This window comes from Phaethon aethereus (genome assembly GCF_964289735.1).
Source record: "Phaethon aethereus genome assembly, chromosome: Z".
NCBI classification, from domain to species: domain Eukaryota; kingdom Metazoa; phylum Chordata; class Aves; order Phaethontiformes; family Phaethontidae; genus Phaethon; species Phaethon aethereus.
Genome location: NC_138577.1, coordinates 3,438,653 through 3,456,365, shown reverse-complemented (window position 1 = coordinate 3,456,365; position 17,713 = coordinate 3,438,653). Strand labels below are relative to the sequence as shown.

Here is a 17,713-nt window from a genome sequence, read left to right as displayed (position 1 = left end):
GGGGCAGGCCGTGAGGCAAGGCGGCGGGGGGAGGGGTGCCGCGGGTTATAGCGGTTTCTCCTCGGCTGTGGAAGGCGTAGACATCGGCAAGTCTCTAATAACTAATTCGGCGAGTGTGCTGGTTCGTAGTGGTGTAAAACTTAACGCCAAAAAGTTTTCGTTTCTCGGGTGTGAGGTAGCCACGAGAGGGAGCTGTGTAAGCGCTGTAAACGCAGGGGCTGCCCTGCGGTGGCGGTACAAGGAGCTCGCGTTTTTCTATCGGCTCTTTCCTGTAATAGAGTTCACGACTGTACTTACACAAAAGTAAGCGATGTATAATTCTGCTTTTTGTGCCACCATGCTCTGCTAGCAAGCAAGTGCACATTTGCCTTTGTTTAGTTACTGGTCCTTTAAAAAAAGAAAAAAAAATCACAAAAACAATGAAACACCTCTTTAAAATACTGATCACCCAATGCGATCTCCCTGGCAGTGCCTTATAGAACTACTTTAAACCAGATATTTCTTGTTTATTGCAGTAAATTTCCAACTCCTTTGGTAGCAAGCACCTTAATATAATAAAAAACTTCCCCAGCTTCATGAGGAATCGTTGTAGTAACATTACACTGCATTTGTCTCCAGAGTTCAGGGACATTGCTTTGTCTTGTCTGATGCCAGTTACTTTGAGCTTCTTCTCCTGCTTTCAATTTAGTAAAATTAAAGGTAGCTGCTACATTTACTGCTTCATTTAAGTTCCCTTTGCTTCTTTGACATATCAGGGTCCTTTTTAAAATTCTGCTTGTGTGTCTACTGTTTGCGACTTTGGTCTTTCTGGAATTACTGCGTTCTTTTTTATTTCACTCAGTATGATAATAGCAGATATGGCGTCCTCAGACCTGGAGGATTTATGCTTTCACATCAACATGAAGATTTCAACTATTAAAAAGACCCTTCAATTAAGAAACATAGGTAAAAGAATTGAAGAGTGGGTTTTGGTTTGCACCTCCTTGCGGAAAATGGGAATGCTCTAATTAGACAAGGAACCTAACGTGAAGTAGAAGTCAAGTAAAATACAGAGAACAACAATGTGAGCAAGGATGGCAAAATGGGAGCATTAGCAGGGACCTAGGTGCCAAGCAGAGAACATAGGCTAAGTGAAAGTATATTCCTCTGAGGGACTTCTGAAGACTGGTGGTTAATGTACCCTATATTCTGTATACTTGGTGGGGAGAGCTCAGGATAAGAGACGAAAAAATATCTTTTCAAGTATGTTAAGTGAATATGTTAAGCTTAATTCCAAACATGTGCAAAGGCATAGATGAAGGTTTATACAGGTGTCTTGTCCTGGCACTCTAGCAGTAGCTAGCTGTGATGCAAACGTGCTGTGGGTAACAAACCGATTTAAAACGACGTACTAAAATCGATCTGAACGTTTTTACATTTGTCTCTTATCCTTTCCCAGGCATGAATGGAAGTTACACAGTATCATCGAAATGTTGGTTGAGAGGGTTGTCTGGTCACCTAGGCTAACCTCCTGTTTGAAGAGGATCTATAACTCTTTCCAAAGAGGGCAGTAGCTTTTGAGCTCCCCTAAACAGAGGGAGAGCATGAAGTAGAGCAGGGTGCTGCAGCCAAGCAGCTGTGAAAGCCTGGCTGCATTTAAGACCTGCGTTCTCCGCCTGCAGTGGCAGCAGGTACAGCTTAGTGCTTTCCAGCATCGTGCTGGAGAGAAGCCTTTATTCCTACAGCGGTTTTGAACTCTGTTGGCTGTATGCAGTAGGAGGTTGACTTTGACCAGCGAATATTGCTGCTTCTCCTGGGAAGATGCGGTGATTGGGGACCATGGATTTAGTAAATTATCACGGCTTGTGGAGGGGAGGGAAATGGGATTTTGGTTTTTGTGTTGGAAGTGTTTTGCCCTTTTGCCTTACCATTCCCTCTTTGACAGGTCAAGAACCATCCCTCAAGTCTATGCTCTGTAAAATAGGGCATGAGATGGTTCTCTTGCATGATCTCCTGAATAAAATGGAAACCGAAGTTCAACAGCAAGAAAAACTGAAGAATTTGCTAAAAGTAATTTTTTTTTTTTTTCCCCTGTTCATAAAATAGTGGAAGATTCAAAGGAATGTTTGATAAGTGCATAGATCCTCAGTGATATGTTTAGATGCATGTGCTTACAAGAGAAACTGGGGCTTGGAACAGTCTTACTGATGGTTTATTAACCAGCTCTCCAGCACAGTGAATGTTAAAAATTTTCTTTTTCAAGGTTCATACATTGAAAGTGTGTCTTTATCATAATACATACTGTGATCTAAAGAGCAGTTCTATTTTTACATTGTTGCAATAGCTATAAAAAACTATTTAATTAGATTATTTATCTGTTCTTCTGGTGTGTGTTTGCACTGCCTTCATGTGTTAAGTCTTTAGTGAATATGTTGTTTGGGGAATGTAGATGAGTTTCCTGTAGTATCATCACCACCACCATTCACCTGCCCAGACCTGCTAGGGTGTGTTGTTAAAAACTTACTTCTTGCCCACTCAAATTTCTCTGACACATTGCAGGCAAGGACAGACAAGCTTATGTTTTCTCGCTCTTAGTTTTGTTTTTCTGAGCTTTACTAGTTGCTCTTGGGAAATTAGGGAGTAAAGAGATAGGATGATGGGGAGAGAGCAAAGAATACCTCTTAATCAAGTTAACAATGATTTTAGCATCACTCTATTAGTAAACTAATTTTACTTACTTGACATTAATAGTTTCAGATTTCTAATGAAGTCTAACATTAATTTCAGGAGCTCCAGAAGTCTGCTGAGAGGGATCAAAATGAAGCACAGCACCTCCGTGAAAACATTCCTCCCCATCTGCCTAAACCAACTCAGAGCTGGTATGTGGTACATGAGTACAGAGATAGTGGGATGCTCCTGGCAGTGTCCAGCTGCAGCATTGTGCAGCTCTACTCCTTTTGCTGTATATTAACTGTGAATTTTTGGGAGACAAAGTTGCTATACATATTAATTCTGGAGTTTGCTCTTGACTGCTCGCTACCAGGCTTGTGCTAGCACCCTAACAAATCCCGCAGGTAAAAACCTACAAAATACCATGTTGCTCAGATGGAATCTTCCAGTGGCAGGTGTGACATTATAGTAGAAAGCTAGTTCTTCTATAAATCTGAGCATCCCTTTCTTTAGAATTGCAAACACACCGATTTGATTGCTGCAGTGTGTAAGGATCAAAGGGTGGGTTAGTGATCCAAGTGCTGGGGCACTAGAGCTGAAGTTCAACACTGCCCTTCCACATGTAATTTAAAAAAAAAAAATGCTCTATCTCAGTCATCTTTCTGTGGGGGGTTGAATTATGGTTGTGGTATTTTTTTTTTCTCCTTTCCCTCCAGCAGTGTGGCATTTATTCTAGCTAGCAATGACATCCACCAGCCTTTGAGAGGGCTGTACTAAGAAGCTGTACAGAATAAAGTAGCTCAAGTGAGAGAATGAGACAAAAGTATGTGAAACAATAGCTATTACTCAGAAGGCTTCTAAGGCTTTGTAACTCTGACTAGGTTTCTTGGAGTGGTCAGCTCTTTCTCTGGCCTGTTGGAATTGCTTTTTATTTTGGAGTGGTGTTAGTGTATACCAGATGGGGTTCTCTTCTAGAGTCTAACATCTGGAGATCCCAGAACTTGTTTCCACCCTTGTAGCTTGTCAGAAGGCAATGCATCAGTCCATTTGAATTCAGTGCTTCCAAAATGTGCCCCGAATCTATCAGCTTTACCTGGTCTTGCTCCTAATGCCAGATAAGCCTTGGGCTGAAAGCATTACAGGCATGTTCCGGCAAAGTAAAAGGTTAAGGATGTGGGAATAAGGTTACAGAAGAGAAAAATGAACTGTAATTTTAGACCATGTGCAGCAATATTCTCATCTGGGTAGGTACTGCTTGTATTGCAACTTGGACTAGTCTTAGCTGGTAAAGAGGTGACTTGTGCAGAAGCTTTTTTCTGACCTTTAGACATGAACCCTCAGTTTAGGAAACAGCCTCCTAAAATGTGTCTACAGGTATCTTGTTCCTTTTTCATTTCCTTTTCAGTTTAGATGTTGCAGAATTTTTTTTTTCCAGTGTGTCTGAAAGAGTGGAAGTTCTTCAGAAATTATCACTGGGCTTCTGCCTTCCTTTCGCAACTTACTTTCTTAGTTTAGGAAAAACCTTTGTCTTAAGTTTACATTAGCTACTGGGAATTGTTTAGCTGCAAATGAGGCTTGTTTAGTGATTGTGTTACCTCTGAGATGAAACAGATTCTTTGGGATGTTGGTTTCCCTTCCAATCTTGTCCTGCTTTTGATCAAGAAGTTAACTGTGGTACGAGTTTAGCTGCTCCTTCCCTTTCTAGAAAGGACCACACATGTAAAACTAAGCAAGTTTTTCTAGTAATTTTCAACAGATTATGCTCTGCCACTTTACAACTGTTGTTCTGTCAGTGTGTGCTGTTGGTTTTTCCTGAGGTTTTTCCTAACACATTCTGCGTTAATGCCATTTGTCAAAGCACCCTTTCTTCTTTGTCCCCATGTTGTCACTTCTCAGTGTTCACTGTGTTGTGCAGTGGCGGATGGAGCAAGTGCAAGACAGACTGTAACTGGTCAGAACCCATCTGTATTGGTGTAAATGGGTCTTCAGTCGTCTTCTCCAAATCTGCCTCCGTTGACCTTCTCCGTTTCTGTTCCTCTGCATCCCAAAATGCTTCGGGAGCTGAGTACTAATTGTCTGAGTGAATATTGTGAAATAAGTAATGCAGAAAGCAGCATGAGCACTTGAACACCGGGGAGACAGGCCTTCAAATCTTGGACAGAATGAAAATGCCCACACAGACAAATTGAACAATTCATGGCTTTAGCTATTGTTTCTTGCCTGTATTCTTGGTTTTGATGTTCCTATTTACCAGAGGAATCTCACTGACATAAAAAGCAAGTTCAATGTATCTTAAGCCCTTTGTATTCCAGGTGTTTGAGAGAGCAGTTTCTCATTACACCAAACCCAGATTTTGAATACAAGCTTTGGTTCTTTCATTTCGTGGTCCGGGTCAGCAGGGAGCTGCATGCAGTGATGAACAGGCAAGGTAGTGGATGGGTACCCAGAGCAGAAGTACCCAGGGGTGGGGAATAATCTAGAAAAGATTAGAGGTTTGTTGCAGCGAGGAGGATGGCAGATGTACAGGAGAAGTGAAGCTTTCAAATGTGAACTCTCACCTCCCTCAGTCCTTGTGTTTATCCTTCTATTCCAAAGCCACCTCCAACACCACCAAAACTCCCCAGCCTTTCCTTTCCTTCTCTTCTGCCGACATTCCCTGCAACTAGCGCTAGCTCCAGGGTGCCAGGAGTATTTTTGTGCAGGGCCTCGCCTTGTTCCTCAGTTGTTTACATCTGAATTCGTTTAACTGTTGGCATCCTGAATTTCAGAAGGGCTCTGCATTGTGACACAGCATGGAGCAGAGCTTCCCCTGTTGCTGTGTCAGGGACCAGACAGTTTGGGTGCTCATGGCACTCGCTGTCCTCCGCACTGCAGTTGTCTTTCTTGGGAAATGGGACGCTGGGTTGGGGGTGTCACATCGAGGGATGCATCAGATCCCAGCCCTCAGATGGGGCACTGCTGAGTGTAGGGCCCCACATCAAAGAAAGATCTCTTCTTGTGGGAAGGTTAGATCAAAGTAAAGGATTGGTTCTTTGTGACAGGTCATTTCGGTCCTGCTTTAGTGATTTCTGTTGCGCATCTCAGCCCTATAATGTCCTTGTATTCAGACGACAGTGAATTTGGCCAAATGTACCCTCTTTGCTATCCTACCGAAGAGTAGGAGACCAGCTAGGTGGGTGGCTGGCAAATAACTTGGGGTTTGAGGCTCTAAGCTGAGGGTTTGGAAGAAGGGTGAATTTTTAAACATAGTGCTCTATAATCACTCAAAGCAGGAAATTCCTCAGCTTTTGGGATCTTGCCTTAAAAAAAAAAATTAAAAAAAAAATTCCAGCCTGCTGGATGGTGTTGAATTTCTTTGCTTCAAAAGATTAATGGATGAGTCAGGCTGCCCAAGATTTGAACTTGTTTCAAAGAGCTGTGAAGTATTTTAAATCTGCCTGTTAGGCTGCAGCTCTGTGCTGTGGTTCATCTGATAAAAAGCGAGGCCTCATGTTCTGTGAAATGTAATGGTACATTGAATTCTTAACTGCTCTGTGCTACATTTGGACTGTTTCCAATTCACCTGCTAGCAGCCTTTCTAGCAGAGAAATGAAGAGCTATAATGAAGTCAGATAAAGTATGCAATTTGAAATGGAGTAGGCTTGTTTTATTTTTCTCTCAGGAAAGATGGTGAATTGTGCTCATCCAGCCCGAACAGATGGGTTGGAACTTAGGTCTGGGGTAAGCAGACTTGATAATATAGTGGTATTCTCCTTACTGCTTATCTGCTATTTAAACACTTAATATTCATTCATTTTACAGCATCACTGGGCTAACTGTGAAATGTGAAGAACAAACAAAAGCTGTAGAACCTGAACGTGCAAAGAAACCTACAAAAGAGACAAGACTTATTAAAGAAGCACCCCTAATAACTGCAGAAGAATTTGAAAGTGTTCCTGCGTAAGTAAGCGTGGCTTTTCTTAGACCCCATCGTGCCAATTTGGGTGGCAAACGTAGGTTTGGGAAAGCGAGCTCTTGCAGAACTGAGACTGACAGAGATGTTCTGAAACTTTAAATGTTCCACAGGATGAAACATCATGATAGTAGCTCCAAATAGCTTATATGCAATACTGGCAAACCTGAAAATGAAATGAATGGAGCTAATTAGGTTCTTTTTTATGCATATGTTGGAAAGATCAGAACTAATCAGTTAAAAGCCAAACCTCTTATCTCAAAAGTCACTGTAATTGTACGAACAGAAATATATTAGCTAATAGATGGGTTCTCTTCTTGTTTTGAGAACTGACATATAAAAAAAAAGCCATCATCTTATAAGATGAAAGTTATGGTTACACTTAAAAAGAAAAATAATTATAAATGCTGGTTTTATTTGACCCGACTATTGGTTTCTGAAAACTTAAAGTCTTGACTTACCAGTCTGTTTTGAGACTGGAAAAGAAATCAGACTTGTTAAAAGCAAAAACACTTCCCACTGAAATATCCCAAACTTCTGGAATAGAAAGCTGTGAGGTTTTTTTTCCTCTCCCATCAGGACCTTGTCTGAAGTCTGTCATGTAGGAATAACTTTTCTTAAATGGCATTTTGGGGACGAGGACAAGTACTTCTGCAAAAAGGGGAAAATTCTCCTGATGCCTAAAGCTAAGTTGTTATCTAGACTCTAGATTTTGTGTTCCCTGACAACACTTGTTTCAATAAGAATTTTTTTTTTTGTCTGTGTTTTACTTGAACTTTGCAAATCATCTTTCCTGTAGCTTTCAAAACTTTCAGGTGAGCAATGTCCATTTTCTTGCTCAATCCAGAAAAGGAAGGAGCCTGAACATTGAGCTAATAATAAAGGACTCTCTTGGTTACATCTTAAAAGTGCGTGCCCCTGGTATTTTCATTCTGCAGATTCTCTCTCATTTGGTGGATTTACTCCCTCAGGTACTTCTCTCCTGATAAAATTTTGGGAAGGTAAAAGCTGGCGCATGGGTATTTTTTGGCCTTTATCTCTGCTAAGGCAAGAAAAGTAGACACAGAGCATTCCAGCCAAATGTTGTTTTAATCTCCAGTTAAAGCTATGATCTTCCCTAATAGCCCCTTTAAGCGTTTCATTATCCTTGGAAGTGGAAGGTTTTCCACTGCTGTTCGTGGGTGGGGAGAACGGGGACAGAGGTCAAATGGATACTCTCACATTCATCGCTGGTTTATAGAAAGGTTGCACCTTAGACTGTGCTTGTGGGGCTATAGAAATACTTTTATTCAGATGGGAAAGGCATGTTTGTTCTGTGGAGGAAGAGTTACATGAATTTAAACAGATCTATTAATCTACCAGGTTTTTTTCCTGTTGCCTGGCAGTGTTGTAATGCAAGATTAGGGGAGTCCGCTAAGATTGCAGTTTCACATACTGTTTAATCACATAGAAGCAGCAAATGTTTGTGACCCAAATTTTCTCACGCCTAAGAACATTCTCTTAGGAGAATAAGATTCATATCCCGGTTCTGATGTAGGATCTCTTTCTACCTGCTGGCTATAGTAACAAGGGATACTACTGCAGTTTTGTGCAGCTCTGGTCCTGGAGCTGCGTGGCTGCGCTGGCACAGGACTATGCTAAGCCTGTCTGAGGGACTTAATAAAGCACAACTGTGCCTATGCATCACATATGTGTCTAAATCCCATACCAGCTGGGTATCATGGGGTTTGCATCTGCCAAGAGTCTCATTCCTCTCTCCCTTCCTACTGCAGCTGTGGCAGACTAACTGAAAAATCTAGGTGGTTTTCACCTGCTTTGTGCTGAAGGTGAAGGAGAATCCATCTCTAACATCATTAGGGCACTAAAAGGGATATACAGTCTTCAGTGACTTTGTAGTTTTAGAACTCTGCAGCAGGTATCTAACAAAGCTCCATGCTGTGTTGGGTGCAGATATGGAGCACCTTGAGCAAAGAGAATACTCTCACACAGTAAAACATGCAAATTATCTTGGCCTTCAAATCTGTTACAGAAAGGCCCTTGTTGGAGGAAGAGAAAGGAAATTGCACAGTAGATGTCTCGGTTAACATTGAATTCAAGGCAAAGGACAATGCTTGCTTTATTCTGTGTCTAAAATTCTTACTGCTGAAGATATTTTTAGAATCTGCACATTCGTTATGACTCTGAAGTCTCAAAAGATGGTAACTTGGGGGAATATATGTTTCTTTTAGCCTAAGTGCTTTTGAGGGAGCAGGGGATGGCCATTAGGAGATTTATGTCTTTTCCAGTGGTATGTATGTGATATATTGATGTTATTCTTTTCTTTGAAGAACATAGCACTGTGCTTTGGTTTTCATACCTATGGAAAAAAAGTCATCTGTGTTTTGAAAGGGACTTCTGTGGATTTTTAAAAAAAAAAAAGTGAGTTCTGAATGTTTTTGCTTTTGGTGTAGTGAAGTAGATTTTAAAGTTATTTTAAATCTAAATGGATGAATTTAGAACTTCTTGACTTTGTATTTTTTTGTTAGTGTATGTATGGACTAGAAATAAATGTCAGCATTTATGGGTTTGCTAGCCGTGGCTGGATAGAAACATGAGAAGACTGTGGAACAGCTGGAGTTTTTATGATCCTTACAGTTATGTACAGAAGAAAAAATTCCAGTTGCTTTTGACAGAATTTAGCTTCAGATTAAGGTGCCTACATTTAAGTGTCTGTGACACAGATGTCTCCACGCTCACCGAGTGTCCCCACTCCCACTCATGTCACTGAACGTCTAGTCAGTACAGTCGACGAAACCGGATGATGGCTCAGCTGCCTGGCTGCTAATGGCGTGTCTCAGCTGCCTCAGCAGAGCTGGCTGGTGCCATTGGAGATGCTTTGGCGTGTACCTCCAGATCTTTAATTCCTGAATTTTCTGTAAACTCCAGCACATCTGCTAGCCCTGTGGGAGCCTCTTGGATGCCCGAGGGCCTCTCAAAGAGCGCTCGGTTCTGAGGTTTAGGCAACTGAATCCTGCTTCTTTGTTTCTGCATCCGGATGAGCTGAGGTGTCTTTTGGCTTTATTAAGTGTTTTCACTGTATCCCTGTTGATAGTGGGAGCACGGGAACTTAAATATAGGTATTTTATACCTCTGGCCTTAATCTTCATAGCTCTGCACATTTCTCTGTGACTTTATAAAAAGGCTAAGGGATGCAGGTAGGGCAATAAATAGCAGTTAATGTAGACAGGCAAAGCCCGCCTGTGGTTATATGCTGTGTTACTTTTTATGCCGAGTGTGACTGCATTTCAGGGGTGGTAGTGCTGCTTTTATTTGAGATGATGTTATGTGTGCCAAGTAGAGTGTTTTTATAAAAACGGCTGTTCCTCCAACTTTGAATCTGGATTAATCAAAATAGCAATAAAATTGAAAACTGGCTACAAATAAACCTACTAGCAATTCAGTCTGAAATTAGAGCAGTTGTGTTGATTTTAGGAGGTTTTATATGCCCCGTGTCCCTGGCAGGGACTGGCTATTATTAAAATCTAAGCACTTATTTTTAGTTGGTGGTTCTAGAGTGCCTGCCCACATCCTGGTTTGGAATATCGAATTTTTAATTGATTAGCTACTTATGCTTTAAATTTTTTGTGTGTTTTCCAAAGATTGAGTTTTTCCATTTGGATTAAAATGAAGGAAGAATTTCCTGTCCATTGATCTTTTCAGTCTTACTGTCCTACAGCTTTTAGCCACCTGATGTTCTGACCTAAAGAACCCCACTCATCCTTAAAATGAATTGTAACACTTTTCTTAATTCCCCACATCTCCAAACTGATACTGAACCAAATGCAAACAGCCAAGTGTGGCTTGTGGTAGTGACTGAATGGTGATCACAGGATAATTCAAGTTGCAAGGTTGCCCTGGCTTTTACTGCAGTGTTTTCTGGGGTTTTGTTTTGTATTTAGCTTACTGCTTGTCATAGGAGTTTCTGATTTCTTTTTTATATAACAGCTTCTCAGTTTGTAGCATGTTTTCTTTTCCTTGAATGCATGCCTTTACATCTATAAATGTTGAATAGCCTTACTTGCAAATATTCCAGTGTTCTAATATTTCCACATCACTTTGTTTTTTCTCTTCTGTGCTTCCTGTACCTCTAGGCTGTTATCAACAGATCTTATTATTTTAGTACTAGCTTTATGAAATGCTCTGAAACTTCAGAAGAGGATGTCAGTAGTGCAGAACTGTGTGTAGCTCAGTTAGCTGCACAATAAAATATACCACAAAACTGGTATTTCTTCAGAAAAAAACCCAAAGAAATGGCTGTAAGATCAAACACAGGTTATTTATAATTATAATATGAACCAAATTGCACTCTTAGGCAGGAACATTTAATTTCAGTTTTGGCTTGTGTTATGTTTTCTGCAAAGTTCCTTGGTTTTTCTGCGTTTGTAGTTTAAGTGGTGCGCTATAAAAGCAACCTTTATTCCATTTTGAAAGGCTCCTTACAGCTTAAGCACTGGATATTTTTTACTTCTTAATTTAGCTTTCTAATGTTTCATCTTTCTGGTTTAAGTTTTATCATGGCTTTTTTGCCTTGAACATTATTAAACAATCAAGGGAATGAACAAAATTTAACTACAACGTTTATTCATTAACACAAAGCAGAAGAAACTGCCTCTAACTAGGAATAACATGTTCAATTAAGCCTGATGAAAGAGAAAAAATAAACACGGAACTTTATGACTTTCTGGTTACTGATTTTTATTTGTAGGTATATGAAAGGTCGTCTAACATATGAGCAGATTAATGCAGTTGTTCAAGAGATGAACAAGGCTGTGGTAGGCAAGTACAAGATCTTGCATCAGCCTTTGAAATCTATGAATGCAGCAGTCAGAAATCTCTACCACAGGTTCCTGGAAGAAGAAACTAAGGATACAAAAGGTATGTTTTTTCTTCCCCTTTGTTAGTACCAAACTCATAACATTTGGATATTGCAGCACAAGTATAAAAATACTGGACAAAATATTGAATGATTAATGATAGCATGTGCTTTTCATGTTGTAGTGTGACTTACCGCATCTTATTCTCAGAAAATAGTCCATCTGGTGGAGTGGCCTAACCTGTGGGGATGTTTAAAACAATCAGTCCTGAAAAATTCTAGAGAACCAGCTATTGCTTATTCTCAGATGAACAACAGGAGGGGGGGGAAAAAAAAAAAAAATCTGTGGACTTAGCAGGTCTTTCCCTCCCTTCTCAGCATGTACATGTGATTTGCCACAGTTTAAATCAGATTTGGCCCTGAAGAATAATTCCTATCCACTGCGGGGGACAAACAGTACTTTGACAGTCTAGAGCCATGAGAGTTTTAGTTCCCCTTTGATATAAGGGAGGAGAACAGAAATGAGACTCATCTCCAGTTAAGATTCTAGGCCATAAGGAATATAAATGTCATCTACACAGAACTGGATGGTCAGTATAAAATCCAGTCACCTCTTCTGAAAAAAGTGGTATACTTTAGCAACAAGGGTTATTGTTTTGACTGAAGAGTTTTCCCATACCTGATTTGGTTACTTTTTACATGTTTTCACTGAAAACATGTCATTTTCATGGCATGTTGTAACAAAAACTTCTAGAGTGCACAAAGGTTTAATTTGGAATCACTACAAGTTTTGGCAACTACTAGCTTGATAACCAAACTGCATAAGCTGCGTTTTCAGTTTTTAAGCTAGGATGGACATGAGCTATTAAAAATTTGTTCTGAAGTTGGGAAATCTGGGTAATCGGTCATGCTGCAGTGGCTTTCTGGAAGAGACAGGGCTGTCTGATAATCTTGAGAAGTTTTCTCCTCTTTAAAGCACAGAGGGAGTGAAAATGCACCAAAATGTCTTTCTCTCAATTTGAAAGCTAGTTGTGCTTACAGGTTAGTTTTTTCAAAGAGATGTGGCACAGTAAATCTCTAATATTAAAATCTCCTTTTTGACATTCCTTTCCTCTGGAGAACAAGTATGTAATTATTCCTCGAGGGGTGTACTGCACATATCAAGCTTGGCAATGTCCTTAGAATGCCCTCATGTTTCCAAGTTCAGACATAAAGTGTGGAGCAAACGCTTTTCTGGCTCAGAGAGCGAGCTCTTTTTCAGACAACACCGTGGTGTCCACCTCTCAATTTTTGTCCTGGACAGAATGTGAGAACCTTTTGCCCTGAGCACACCCACTGGGGACTCGGGAGTCACCTTGTGACAAACTACAACTTTTTCTTCCTTCCTTTGGATTTCTCTCTGATCGAGAGTCTCTCAATATTTATGGTATGGTGATAACATCACTAACTTCTAGATTCTAAATGCATCTCTCCGCTAGGGAAGGAATTCTGGTAGGATGGACGTTCCTGGCGCTTTATTTTGAGACCTGTAGGATACACAGGCCATATGAAAGTCAGTGTTGTGAAGGACTTTAATAAAAGCATGCTAAAGGCATGCAGCTAGACTACTTCATGTGATTGCCTTTTGATTTGGGCTTGGATAGTTTGGTTTGGGGTTTTTGGGTTTTGTTGTTGGGTTTGTTTGGGTTTTTTTTAGACAAGTTCTGCTTCAGCCTAACAGTGGTTCATATTAATCTGGGATTTCTAGAAATACTTGCTTCATCATTTTTAACTTACGGTGTTGTTTTTTTGTTTCCCCAATGTTACTGTCCTGAGGACGATAGTAAGGAGTTTTGAGTCCATGGCTATAAAGGAGAGGCTAAACACTAGAAGGGTCTTCCTAGGCCTGGAGTGCTGCTTAGTCTGCACCATGGTCCACGTGGCCTTGGCTGCAATGAAGGAGCCATTCTAGCAACTCGAGAAAGCTACAACTAGTCAGAGATCATTTTCTGCCAGAAAGTACTTTTTTAAGTCTGAAAAATTGAGGCTTTTAATTTCTTCAAGTACCTGAGAGCCAGTCTTTATTGTTTATGTTGGGGAGTTCAGTTAGGAAACTGGGACATTCAGCATCTGAGAGAGAGGGGGTGTGTGTGCACACGGGGTAGGTTGTTCTGTTTTGTTTTTGTTTGTTGTGACTAATCATCTAGAAAGTCTAGAGAAAAGGTCTGACAGGCTGTCAGACTGTTCTTATCTGGCCAGCACAAAATGATTAAATGTCTTTATCTGTTGCATTTTTCAGGATGAGGTTGTTCATTCATTGATTTGTTTGCTGAAATTTCTACTGTGAGTGTCTCTCTGCTTAGGATTCCCACAGTTTCTTAGCCGGGGCTGATTGCCAGCTGACCTCTTCCTCTGATTTCAAGATGAGAAAAGATGCTGCCTGGTTTATCAGGGTAACCTTCCAGCCAGTAAGGTGACCCTGTTTAGCTCATTATTTAGTGCATCCACCTACTGTTTCCAACCAAATCACTACCTTTTAGCCAGCTCTGGGTTCTTCATAAACAAGATCCTGCTATGCTGAATGTTGTTCTGAATTCTGAGCAAATACAAGAAGAAACAGTGTTCTGCATAGATTCAGGACATTCTGATGCTCCCCCAAACGTAACAGACTGGGAAACGGGTATGCGGACTATCCCTGGGTTGCTGACACCGTTTAGGTGTAGTGCCCTATTACTGGAAATTGTAAGCGGTCTCTGTCCAGCTGTAGTTATATTTTAAGCAGTTGTGCAGGTTTTCCTAGCAAATAAACTTTCCATTCCTCATCTGTATGTAAATAAAGCAGTGTTGCAAGCTCTGAGATTCCAGCATAGTTCCTGTCTGGGGGAAGAATACTAGCTTTTGATAGTTATTTTCTCTGGAAGATTCTACTTCCTGTTAGACATCTGTGTCACCAACTCTCAAAATGGCCCAGTTGGTGAGAAAGCATGATCTGTTATACTTCAGCTCTTGCTAAGCAAAATTCCATCACTGGGAGCGTTCAAAAAACGTGTAGATGTGGCACTTGGGGACATGGTTTAGAGGGCATGGTGGTGCTGGGTTGATGGTTGCACTTGATGATCTTAAAGGTCTTTTCCAACCTCAATGATTCTGTGATTCTGTAATTTTGGGGAACACTCCACTTATAAACAGCACTCTGTGACCTTAATTTTAATGGCCGCCACATCCTTGGATGCTCCATCAAGAGTGGAGTGCGTGTCCAGTTAGATCATTCATAAGGTGAAATTTAAAGATGAAACGTCTACAGAAAAACACGGATTTTGCCTCTGTAAAGCTACATTGTACTTGTTTAATAAATAAATAAAAGCTTCCCTGGCAGCTTTGGATCTCCAGCAAGCATCAGTTGCTTTCTCCTTGGTTAAACTGGAAGGATTCCCCAATAACTTAATACAAAGAAGAAATGCTCCATCTTATCTAAGATGTTGTTGCCTCTGCCTTACTTTAAGGGTATAAGGAGGAGGGAGAATGCTGTCCTCTCTTCTCAAGCTAGAGCACCCCTAGCCTTGTGACTTCTTTCTCATAGGACTTGGAAGCATGATACTGCAGAAGAATATGTTATTTCCTTCTATGTACTCACCTTAAAGATAATTGGATATTTCTTTCTTATGTCTTAATTAGCCTGTTCCTAGTTTCAGATTGCTTTTCATCCGTACAGTTTTGTGAAGGTGCATGGTTAAAATCCTCTGCTGTGTTACAGGAAGTATTGCATGTACAGTCATTTTACTAGATCTATAATTATCTCCTATCTGAGCAGTGTATAAAGACTGAATATGAAATCACAGCTAGTGAATATAGCTATGGAGCGCTTAGAGTAACTCCTTCCTTCGTTGTGTCTGCTATTAGCTTGTGGGGACCTTCTCTTGGGATTCTGTTGCAAGCATTTTAAATGCTTTAACTCCAGTCACGGCCTTGGTTTCTTAACAAGTGCTTCGTAATGAGAATTTCCTTCAGAAGTAGTTAATCAATTACAAGAAGGGATGGGCTGCCAGCTCTGATGCAGATCTTTCCTATGCCATTGTCTTAAAGAGACACGGGGAGGATACTTTTCCATGTGGTTAGTCTTTTTCTTGCACTTTCTTAGTTGATGAAGAATTAATCTTTTCCAAATCTGATGGCAGTCAAGGGAATGGTGGGCTTGCGTAGCTCTGATGTACCCAGGGCTCCTTCCTTTTATTTGCAAAGGGCCAATTCCAGAACTTGAGTGCCTGTTGAGAGAACGTCATTTTTTTTCTTTTTAAAGCTGTGTTATGACCTTTAAGCAGACCCTGAGCATTTCTTTGGTTTTGCTCAGGTCAGTGCTTTGGGTGTCACCAAGAGCAGAACACCTACGGGCAAGGCCTCAAAGGGAAGTTCACTGTTAGGCATCGTGGCTCTTCAAGGTGTGCTGTCAGTTGACTTGCTGCTGTCCCCATCTTCTGGTGCACTGGTGGATCGTCTCCTGTCTGGCTCTGGGTGGCGTTTGGGAACTGCTACAGACTTTATACCCTGATAGAGGGAGCATGGATGGCTTGAGAGATGTTTGGAGATACAGCTGATGAGATGGAGCTCGCTGAATGGGGCCTATGGGTGGTGCAGGGTAGTTGAACTTAATGGGAAGGTTGGTAATAATTCTTTCCGGTGACGAATTCAGAAAGTAGAACAAAGTTCCTGAGAGAGTGTGAGGCCGTCCTACTGCTGATTTGTATGTTTTTTTTCATCGGTTCATGGAAACGGTAAGAAGAGGTTGTATTGGTACTTGTGAAATGTGAAGTGTATCCTACAACATAGTAATTTCTATAGCAAAGTCATCGTTTGTTTTCCAGGTGAATTTTTTATTGTGGAGGCTGACATCAAAGAGTTCACCCAGCTGAAAGTGGATAAGCGCTTCCATAGGATCCTCAATATCCTGCGCCACTGCCAGAGAGTGAGAGAAGTTCGTGGCTCAAGACTTGTCCGCTACGTCATCTGCTAACGAGCTTTCCATATTCTGCTTGCCCAAGATACAGAAGACACAAATATTTTGAGATGCAGAGAGATTTTGTGGTCTGCAGAGAGTTTCTATGTGTGAGCATTCCTATCCAGCTCTCTTATTTTCTAAAAGGCAGTAGTGAGGACCAAGAAGGGTTTTTCAGACATCTCTCCTAAATTGGGAGTGGCAATATCAAATGGTCTTGAAGTATTTGAGTTTTGTTTTGAAAACTTGAGAGGAACTACTGTCTTTTGGTGAATTACAGATGCAAACCAGATAGGCAATTGGTGCACCTGTAATCACAGGCGGTTTTAATCACATTTTCAGGTCAGCACTTGAAACTTAAATTCTCTGTGTGTTAATAATGTTACTGTTGTGTTTATGAGTTGGAGACTGTGTTTAAGACTCTAGCTACTCAAAGGAGGCATTTGATTTTTTTTTTTTTTAAATCCCTCAAACCAATTTCCAGACTTCCTTTTCTTAATCTGCTTCTTCTTATCCTAATTGTATGTTTTGGAGTTTCCTGTGTCACTTGAACAGGAAGATCTGAGGTGGTTTAAACACTTCCAGACTGATGATTGGTAGTTCTGTTAGCCATGTGGTTTTCATACTTCATCATGCAGCCAGATTTTTCCCTCAGACTGAAACAGTAGAGCGGTGGGGTTTTTTAAGTGAAAATGTTGAATTTCACTTTGAAAACGCTGGTCAAACTCGTCACAGTTATTATAGAAGGTTGCTTTCAAATGACCTACTAGTGAAGTAAGTTCCAGAGTAGAATTATTGTGATAAATATGAACTCTGCAAGTAATCAAAACTGTTTTGGTAAGAAAAACTATGGTATTTTTCTTCCATGAGCCTGTATCTGCTATTACCCTAACATCTAATATAAAATACCTCCTGTGTACCCTGTCGGTGTTAAGATGACAATTTAATGAGCAAAAGACTCTGACTGAACTTTGAACTTTCTCAATAAAGAGACCCTGGTGAGTGCTATATAATCCGAGATTCCCATTTTTGTGTGGGTGTGTGTGGTTGGGTTTTGGGGTTTTTTTTTGGTCTTCTGCTCTGGGATGTTGAGATCCAAGCTGAGGTCTCTACATCGTACTGGAATATGTTTCATGTTCAGATAAACACACAGCATAGGAGGATGTGCAAAATCAGTTTCCATAGGCGTCACTTGAGTCCATCTGTTTCTCGCAAAGCTTACTTGACGTTAAATAAGGTATACAGGCTTGGGTCCATGGATCATCAGTTCTTTTTTTGTTTGGTTTGTTTT

General features: G+C 40.7%; 1 protein-coding gene across 1 annotated transcript; it reads left to right on the top strand.

Moving 5' to 3' along the window:
* Positions 1 to 857: 857 nt before the first annotated feature.
* On the top strand, positions 858 to 17,310 carry LOC309415851 (SKA complex subunit 1-like; the record flags this gene model as incomplete). Its single annotated transcript, XM_082013510.1, has 6 exons — positions 858 to 945; positions 1,925 to 2,049; positions 2,767 to 2,858; positions 6,451 to 6,588; positions 11,346 to 11,515; positions 16,292 to 17,310. 6 exons carry the CDS (start codon positions 858 to 860, stop codon positions 16,438 to 16,440), a joined length of 762 nt encoding a protein of 253 aa, XP_081869636.1. The 3' UTR covers positions 16,441 to 17,310.
* Between the last annotated feature and the right edge of the window lie 403 nt (positions 17,311 to 17,713).